General features: G+C 40.1%; 1 protein-coding gene across 1 annotated transcript in view; it reads left to right on the top strand.

Annotated features, from left to right (window-relative positions):
- The first annotated feature begins 43 nt into the window (after positions 1–43).
- Positions 44–9,915, top strand: part of DYNC2H1 (dynein cytoplasmic 2 heavy chain 1) — a 127,394-nt gene continuing 117,522 nt past the window's right edge. Inside the window, exons 1-12 of the mRNA XM_072326710.1 lie at positions 44–268; positions 1,706–1,876; positions 2,441–2,576; positions 2,967–3,085; positions 3,448–3,592; positions 5,123–5,355; positions 5,636–5,770; positions 5,864–5,977; positions 6,129–6,240; positions 6,403–6,527; positions 7,764–7,939; positions 9,338–9,533. Of these exons, the coding sequence (XP_072182811.1) occupies positions 80–268; positions 1,706–1,876; positions 2,441–2,576; positions 2,967–3,085; positions 3,448–3,592; positions 5,123–5,355; positions 5,636–5,770; positions 5,864–5,977; positions 6,129–6,240; positions 6,403–6,527; positions 7,764–7,939; positions 9,338–9,533 (1,851 nt within the window). The 5' untranslated portion in view covers positions 44–79. The remainder of the gene's footprint in view (positions 269–1,705; positions 1,877–2,440; positions 2,577–2,966; positions 3,086–3,447; positions 3,593–5,122; positions 5,356–5,635; positions 5,771–5,863; positions 5,978–6,128; positions 6,241–6,402; positions 6,528–7,763; positions 7,940–9,337; positions 9,534–9,915) is intronic.

The raw sequence follows: 9,915 nt of genomic DNA, 5'->3' as shown, positions 1-9,915 counted from the left end.
TCTCGGTGGGGCGGCCGTGATTTGCAGTCGCCATAGAAACGGGGCCTGGCGACGCCGGGACTGCCGCGGGTCCGGAGCCATGGCCGCGGAGGCAGACCCGAGGAAGCGCTTTATTTCTGCTACGGCCGCGAACTACTTTGGGCTGGACCCGGCCGCGGCTCCCGCTGCCCTCCGCGCCCGACCCGAGCTGAACAGTTTCCTCGACGACGGCAGCGAGTTCCTGCTGGTCGTGCAGTGCGCGGGCGGCCGGCTCAGCGCCTCCAACAAGGTACGGCCGCGCGCCGCCTGCCCTCTGCGCACACGGTGTCTGACGAGCGCTGAGGAGCGTGTCCCGGTGATGCGTTTGGCAGGCTGACGTGAGCCGACCGAGGTTGGCAGTGCGCGGTGCCCTGCTGAGCGCCTCGTCCCAGCGGAGCGGGGTTGGTGTGCAGCCAGCAAACAAGAGCGTCAGCGGGGGGCGGTGCGGGGGTTGTGTGGCCTTTGGTGTTGCTGTGGGAGTGGGCTGTGGTGTGCGACGTGTCACTGCGGTTCCTGGTGCACTGATGGGTAGAGCTGTGAACTGGTGGGCTGTTTGGACCAGGATCTTCATAGAGTCATACCTTGCCTTAGCTTGGAAGGAACCTTAAAGACCATCCAGTTTACAAACCCCTGCCATAGGCAGATTGCCACCCACCAGGTCAGGCTGTCCATTGCTCCATCCAACCTGGCCTCAAACCCCTCCGGAGATAAGGCACTACAGCTTGTCTGGGCAGCCTGTGCCAGGGCCTCACCACTCTCTGAATGTAAAAATTTCTTCCTAATATCTAAATCTCCCCTCTTTTTAGTTTAAAGCCCTTTCCCCTTATCCCATTGGTGTCAGTCTCCTTTCTGTTTATAAACTCCCCTCAAGTACTGGAAGGCCATAATGAGGTCTCCCCAGAGCCTTGTCTTCTCTTGACCGAGCAAGACCAGCTCCCTCAGCCTTTTCTCCTAAGAGAATGATTCTATAATCATCTTCTTGACCCTCCTCTGGACCTGATCAACAGCTCTGTCTTTCCTGAGCTGGGTACCTCAGGCCTGGATGCAGGGCCTGGGGCCTCATGAGTGCAGAGTAAGGGGGAGCCATCACCTCCCTCACCCTTCTGACCACCCCTCCGTTGATGCAACCCAGGTTGGCCTTGCAGGCTGCATGAGCACACTGCTGGCTCATGTTCAGCTTCTCCTACACCAGGACCCCCAAGTCTCTCTCTATTGGACTGTTCAGTGAGTTCATCACCACATCTGTTGGTAGAAACTGTCAAGCCCATTGTGTGTGTGTGTGTATACTTAGCAGGGTGTTATGGTGCTGGAAAAGCAGCAGCAGTACCATGTACTGGAACAGGCTGCTCAGAGAGGCTGTGTATGCCCCATCCCTGGAGGTGTTCAAGGCCAGGTTGGAGGGGAGCCTGGGGGGCAGCCTGGTCTGTTATTAAATGTGGAGGGTGGTGGCCCTCCACAACAGGGTTGGAGATTCATGATCCTTGAGGTCCCTTCCAACCCAGGCCATTCTGTGATTCTGTGTGTGATTATGTTATTGAAACTTGTATGGAATAATGTTGTATTTTATATTTTTTTTCCTTGATGTGACACATTTATTTAAAGAGTAATTTAGTATAACATGCAGTCAGCGTGTTTTCTAAACAAATACTTTTTTCTGTGTGTATGTTTTTTCCCTTCATTATTACAGATTGAAACTACTGATTCAAAGAATAATGTGCTGGTGTTCTTTAAGCTGCGACCTGATGTAATTACAGAAGATAATCTTCACAGTAATATCCTTGTGTCATCTATGCTAGATTCACCACTTAACAGCCTTTATCAAGCTGTTCGACAAGTTTTTGCACCAGTATTGCTAAAGGTGAACAATATATTGATTTAAATAGTCTGTAGATTTAAATTGAAAGATCAGAATCCAGAGTGTATCTCAACTATTCTGACAGATGTTTTTGACTTGGAAAATATTGATATATATTAAGAGGTTAAGTAATGAAAGATAGCTCTAATGAGTTAAAAAATACACTTTTCCTGTAGCAGTCTGGGTAATGGGAGGATTATTTCTGGTCATGTGTGTGCCTGACTAGAAACATGGAATCCACAGGGCTGTGGTTACTGCAGATCAGGGCATGAGAAGCAGAAGATGCTGTTCCTTGACATTAAATAAATTGTATTGTCTCATTACATGGGCAGCTGAGTCACCATCCTTGGGTGTGTTTAAAAACCGTTTGGATGTGGTGCTCAGGGACAAGCTTTAGTGGAGGGCTGTTAGAGTTAGGGTAGTATGGTCAAGTTGTGATTGGGCTCGATGATCTTTGTGGTCTTTTCCAACCTGAGTGGTTCTATGATTCTATGATTCTGTTCTGATTAAGGGGAAATAGCAATAGTTCTACCATCTACGTCACATATTGTGACATTTTTATTGTAGGATGAAAAATGGAGTAAAACACTGGATCCCAAACTCCAGAAACTTCTAAGTGAGCTTGAAGCTGGTTTGAGTACCGTGCTCAGAAGATCAAATTCTAATTGTACAGGAACAGGATTCACTGAAGATGATGTGCAAGGTTTGTTTGGCAATTATGCTTTTTGTAGTTAATTATCAAACCATTAATACCACAGATTTTGTTTTAATCAACATTATTAATTACATTGCTATAATAAACACAACTGATTTCAAACTGGGAATAAATTGTTCGATAGATTGAATTTTCAGTCTTTGTAATCCCAGTGTCTGCTGAACTGTGGAGCAGCTTATCCTCTATAGTTTGGAATTGGTGGTGGTCAGCTCTGGTCTCTTGGTATGAGCTTGATTGTACATTTCATTTGAGTCAGAAGTTGAAGGGTAATCAGAGAATTCTAAGGCAAAAATTTGCTTTATAAGTATATTCTGACTGACAATATTTAGTGAACACTTGTTTATTCTGTATTTAAACACTCTCTGTTCTTATTTGCAGCTATCCTTACACCAACAGATGAATTTCAGTTCTGGAATGAATATGCTCAGCATGGAAATAAATTGCGTAGTAAAGAGAGAGCTTCTCACTTCAAAGACCTATTTGAGGACATTGCAAAAGTATGTTTTCTTATGTATAATCAGCGATATATTTGTAGACATAGTAAAAAAAGCAATCTCCTTGTGAAATGCAAATCAGTATATATCTATATGTACTCTATTCAGAGATATGACTACGTGGCTATTTAGTTAAATTTTAGGCACCTGCAGAGCACTTGGTTGAATTGCAGTGCTGTTCTCAAATTGTTCCTTACATGAATAAGCTTCAACTAATATTTAATGTTTTTTGAGAGGATTCTTCCATGTTATATAATGCAACAGACCGCAGGCAGTTATAGCAATTACTTTCAATTGCTGTAAAGTATAAATGTTTTTATGACATTATTTGTAAAGTGATTATATTTGTTGTTTTTTTTTCCTAGCATTATTACAACTTAGATAGTCTCTCATTACTTGAAGTTGTGGATTTAGTGGAAACTACCAAGGATACTGTTGATAATGTGTGGAGACAAACAGAATATGATCCTTACCCACAGCCACGCATGCATAATCTCCTGGATGTAATAGGTAAATCCTTATGCAGTTTTTATTAAATAATCATCTGAGGAATAAGTAAAATGAATCTTTGAGCAGATGTCTTCCTCTATTTAAAGACCCACTGGTAGCTTACAGTGTTAAGGTGTTTGTTGTAATTATGATCATAGTATCATAGTATCATAGTATCGTGCGAGTTGGAAGGGACCTTAGAGATCATCGAGTCCAACTCCTGGGATTCGAGCCCATCTGTGTAGCAGAGCAGCATTTCTGCCACTTACGCCACAGGGGGGATTCGAACCCCGGGCCTCTGGTGTTGCAAGCAGCAACTTATACCACTGCGCCACTGGATCCATCAATATTGATATTAATGATCCATCAATATCACCTGCTTTGTGGTGCCCAGTAATTAAGACAGTTGTGGTTGATATTTTCAGGTATGCTTGGGAAGACAATAAATAATACCAACATGGAGTTTTATACCTTTCTGCTTGTGGATCAGAATTATCTTGCTTCTGTTAGGGTTAGGAGGTAACCTACTGGAGAGAAGCTCTTCAGAGGAGAACCTGGGTGTTCTGGTGGACTGCAGGCTGGCTGTGATCCAGCAGTGTGCCCTGTGTCCAAGAAGGCCAGTGGTGTCCTGGGGCACATTATGAAGAACATGTCCAGCATGTTCAAGGAGGTGATCCTCCCCCTGTACTCTGCCCCAGTGAGGCCACATCTGAAGTACTGTTGTCCAGTGTTGGGCTTCTCAAGTTCAAGAAAGACAGGGAACTTCTAAGAAAGAGTCCAGCGCCACAAAGATGATGAGAAGCCTGGAGCATCTCTGTTACAAGGAGAGGCTGAAAGAGCTGGGGCTGTTCAGCCTGGAGAAGTCTGAGAGGTCATCTTAACAATACTTATGAATCTAGATGGTGGGAGCCAAGTGGATAGGACCAGGTTCTTTGCAGTCGTGCCCGGTGACAGAACAAGGGGAAACAAACTGGAACACAGGAAGTTCCATGGAAACATAAGGAAAAACTTCTTCACTTTGAGGGTGACAGAGCACTGGAGCAGGCTGCACAGAGAGATTGTGCATTCTCCTCTGGAGATATTCAAAACCTGCCTTTATGCTTTCCAGTGTAACCTACTCTAGGTCATAGATGCATTGCAGTTGAAGGGACCATTAAAGGTCATCTAGTCCAACTTCCCTGCGATGAACATGTACATTCACAGCTAGTAGAGGGCTGGATGTGGTGATCTTCAGAGATCCTTACCAGCCTCTATGATTCTATGTTTGACTTCTTGTCTTTTTTCCCAGAGGGTAAAATTTAATTGCTTAAAAACCCAATTTAAAAATGGACTCAATTTGTATGGAAGTGCAGGCAGGACATGCAGAGAGGTTGCTTTCCTCATTCTCATGACAGCAGTCCTGCATCTTTGGACTGTTGTAAGATACTGAACTTTCTTGATGCTGTTTGTGTGCATGGGGAGGAGTTACTGTAGTTGGACTTTGTTGTGAAGTTTAAAGGAATTATTTTGAACAAACAACATATTGCTTTTGTCTACTTCTTTGTGTTCCAGGTAGCTCTCTAGGTAGATTTGTTCAGAGAAAATTAGCAGCTTTGAATCTGTGGGAGGATGCTTTTCACATTGTTAAAGAAAATATAAAGGCTGGCATTTTAATTTGTGAGCAGTGGGTGTCAGCTTGTGAGTACTTAACTGGACAGCTATGGCAACGTTATACTCTACATCAATGGAAAAATGAGAAGTATATACCTGAATCATTAATCAGACTCTGTAAGCGTCTTGAGGAGGTAATGTTCATTCTGTTTATCACTTATTATCACGTAAAGCTTATTATTAATCTGTTTCATTGGACACAATTAAATGCCATGGTTTAAGTTATAAAAGGAAGGCAAACCATTTCTTATAGCCTTTTTAGAGCAAGCATTCTGTAATTCATAAGCTTGTGTAAGCCTTTAGTAACTTATTACAAAAGGTAGAGAGATGTCATGCTGCTTGTGTGCTTTTGCTTTTGAATGTATATTTTATGTAAAAGTATGCCGGAGGTTTAATTTTTTTTTCCTGTTACAGGTGTTAATTGTTAGAACTCTGCATGAAAAACTTACTTACTTTTTGCCATCTGGAGAACAAAATGATCTACGCCTTGCTCAGGTGTTTGAGCCCTTTGCTGGTCTAAATCCTGTACACTGCAATCCTTACACAGAGGTATGTTGCTTATTTTTAATTTATAATCAAACTTTGTCTTTTTTTATGATTTATATGAACAGTTGTAAACTAAAATGTACTTGTTACCTCTAGCCATTATGGAAAGCTGCTGTCTCTCAGTTTGAAAGAATTATTTCACCAGCAGAACAAAAAATGGCAATCAAACTGAAGAAATTTATTTCAGAAATTCAAGACAGTCCTCAACAGGTACAGTTATTTTTGCCATCTGAAAACTTCCCTACAGATAAAGTTGCTGTATTCAGAAGCAGCGAGTTTTGAGCAAAGAAATAAATACTTACAGCCAAAGATTGTGTTTATAAACGGCCATAAGCCAACTTTTTAAAATTTCATATTCCAGCTTCTTCAAACATTTCAGAAGTATAAGGAACTGATAAAGCATCCAAATACAAGCAAAGAATTGCTTTTTGAAAGGGAAACATTGCTAGCAAGACTTCAAGATTATGTCAAAGGTAAAAGCTGTCTAACAGTCTTAAATTGCGTTAACATTTTTGCAAATAATGGAATTATTTACTAATAAATTATGTAAATACATTTAGTATGTAACTGCAGTAATAAATTCAAGCTTGTTCTGTTAAGTTTCTGGTTTAACATGAATCTTCTGCTTATGTTAGACTATCAGACAGACTTTGAAACTCGATGCCATGGTGCTCCTGGTGATGTTTCTGGACCTTTGTCAGGCAAAAATCTTTCTGAAGTTGTCAATAACATCGTATGGGTACGACAACTGGAGATGAAGGTAACAGCTTTCATTGCTGTCAGATTTCATTAGAATTTAGGTACAGTATTACGGTATGAACATATAATGTATGAGATGATGAAGAAAACAGCATTAAAAGCTTGTGAAAAAAGTGAAAGTCCCAGGTGCTGTGTACAGTTTTATTAACTGACACGGATGACAGTCCTTCTCTAATACACCAAACAGCTTGTTTTTATGAGTTAATATTTTTTGGCAAAAATAGAGAAAATCTCTTGAGAGGAGATGTTTTTGCTATACTTAATTCTCCAGTTTGCATTTTGAATTTCTGTCATAAGATTTATATGTAGCTAGATTTTGAGATCTTAATTCTCACTGATCTGTATGGTGTTCACTTAAAGCCAAAGGGATTTCTTGGTATTACTTTTCTGAGTCAGAAACTGACATTTACATTGCTAAATTAAGAATGCATTTTATTTCAGTGTAGTAGTAGTAAATGGAAGTAATTCTATGTTCTCTTACAACCAGATGAGTTTAAGGCAGATTTGACTCTGTTTAACTTCTGTTATTTTTGTCGGTTTGTTTTTATGCTCTAGTTTGGATCTCTGGGAGTTTTTTTTTTTTTGTTTTTTGTTTTTTTTTTTTGAAAAGTATAAATTCGATAAAAGCAAAGTATTTTCTGTAAGCTGAACTGTCAATGACATATTTGAATGGGTTTGTCCTCCAGAGGAAAAAGCAGCAGATGAGATTTCACAATGATTTCTCCTGCTTGCCCCTGCTGATATCCAAAAAATCACTGCAAGTGATATGGGTCAGTTCTATGTCTACTTTAGGCTGAGCTGAATTTTTGAGTTCCTCTCAAATCTTTACAGATGGTGTCGACTAAAGTCTTGATTAATCTGTCCATGCAGAGGTCTGGAATCTCATTTGAAGGGCCCTTGAGTATTAACATGGACTTTATAAATACGATAAAGAAGGACATGGGAGATTTGTTCTTTTGTGGAATGTGAACAAATGATAAGTTGGGATACCCTAGGGTATCTTAACAATAGTAGACTCCTGTTGTGGATGACTTAGTCAAACTACCTGTCTCAATTCACTCTAATTGGAATTTGAACACCCAGGACACAATTCAGGATTCACGTAATCTTTTTCTGTCTCTTGGTTGGATGTTTCCTAATGCTAATTTGTACTGTGGTGATTCCTATTTTCTAATTGAATACCATGAAATTAAGCTTCCATGAAATTAAGGTTTCTTATTTTGTGATTGTGTTATAGGTGGATGATGCTATAAAGCTGGCAGAGGCTCTTCTGTCTGACTTGTCTGGGTTTCAGACTTTTCATCAGAGTGCGGGTTCCTTTCTGGAACAGTTAAAAGTATATGAACAAGAACAATTTGATGATTGGTCTAGGAATATCCAGTCAGAAGTATCAAATCCCAAATCAGGACTTTGGTAAATACATTTTCATTAAAATGATGCTAACATTGGTAGTGATATGTAACTAACAATACCTGCTTTAGGAATTACAAGCTTCATAGAAATAAAAACGAACTGAGAAACAAAATGGAAATGTTAGTTATCATTTTATCATCCTGCCAGGGTACATTGTTAGGATGTAGTTTACTGGACTGTGCTACTACCAGGTTTTGTTAAGACCAGGGATGAAATATACATTTATTTTGCTCGTTGTTACTACTTTTGTAATAATTTCTAGAACTCTTGTATGACAGTGATAAATAGATGACACAATATGTAGTTATAAATAAATTTATATTCACAAGCAGTTCTGTAGTCCAAATAGAGCAGGTGAAAGAAGGGTACATAAATCAGTGTAAATTCATAAGCTGCATTCACAAAAATATAGAAATAACCTATTTATTTATTTATTGGCTTAGCCTTATCACTTCTGATTGTATATGATGTCTATGTGTTGCCATCTTTCTTTGAAAACAGTGAGAGTTCTGTAAGTCATGAGTGTTGATAATCCTTTTTAAAGATGTCAGAGTGGAGTGGGACTATCACCTTTGCCATGCTGGCCACTCCTCTTCTCTTATGATGCAGCCTGAGATACTGTTGGCCTTTAGAGCTGCAGGTTCACAGTGCTGGCTTATGTCCAGATTTTTGTCCACCAGGACCCCTGACTTCTTCTCCATAGGGCTGCTCTCAATAAGTTCTTCTCCCAGTTTGTACACACCTGGGTTTGCCCTGGCCCAAGTGCAACACACTGCACTTGTCTTTGTTGAACCTCTTTAGGTTCTCATGGACTCACTTTCTGAGCCTGTCCAGGTCCCTCTGGGTGGCTTCCCTTCATTCTGTGGTGCCAACTGCACCACTCAGCTTGATGTCATCTATCATTGTCATTGACAATAAACCTCTGGCTATGACCATCCAACCAATTTCTTACACACCTAATAGTACAGCCTTCAAAATCATATTTCACTAACTTATAGAGATAAGGATGTGATGTGGGACCATGTCAGAGGCCATGCAAAAGTCCAGTTAGATAACATCACTCCACCGATGCCAGCACTCCATCACAGAAGAACACCAGATTGGTCAGGCATGATCTGCCCTTGGTGAAGCCATACTGGCTGTCTCTAATCACCTTCTCATCTCATATGGACCTTAACATCTCTTCCAGGATGTTCTGCCTCATGATCATTATCTCAGGCTTTGAATTAAGAGAAAGGTTACTAGAATAACGTCTGAGTAATTTAAAATGCTAATAAGTGTAGAAAAATATAATAGAATTGTATAAAACTTTTCTGAATTACTACTTTATTATTAAAATGCCTAAGGAACTCATATGACATTTTGTTCACGGATGCATTTAATCTGATTTTGTTTTAGCATCCAAGCTAATAGTCCAGTAATGGAGTTGGATCATGTTTTTGGAACATTAAATATACTTTATTCAGACCGTTTGGTGACTCTCCTAAGAGAAGTACGCCAACTGTCAGCACTTGGTTTTGTCATACCAGCTAAAATACAGCATGTTGCAAACACTGCACAGAAGTTCTCTAAGCAAGCGGTCATCCTTAAACAGGTAAAAGATTAAATGCTATAATAACTTCTTCTCATTTTTAGTAGTAGAACATTTCTAGATTATTATCTTTTCTGCTTGAATATATGGTTAAGCTTTCTGCTTCTTGTAGGGTATCCCTTAGTCCAGCTGCCAATTTAGGAGGAAGTAGGTTGCTTTTAGGTTTTGTGTCATGTCCTGGAAGATGTGTTGGACACTTGAAAGCACCTAAAGTGCTACTAGATGTAACTAAGGTCATGTATAATCATCTCAAATGTGTAAGTGGCAGCCTTTTTTATTATCAGAATTCATCACTAGGAGATATAACTTTACCACAGTACATATAGTTTATTCTTATAAATATTATACTATTCCAGTTAATTCTAATTTCTGGGTAGCATTGATT

This window comes from Excalfactoria chinensis, chromosome 1 (genome assembly GCF_039878825.1).
Source record: "Excalfactoria chinensis isolate bCotChi1 chromosome 1, bCotChi1.hap2, whole genome shotgun sequence".
Taxonomy (NCBI): domain Eukaryota; kingdom Metazoa; phylum Chordata; class Aves; order Galliformes; family Phasianidae; genus Excalfactoria; species Excalfactoria chinensis.
Note: the sequence above shows the minus strand (reverse complement) of the source record. Positions and strands in the feature narration are given on the sequence as shown.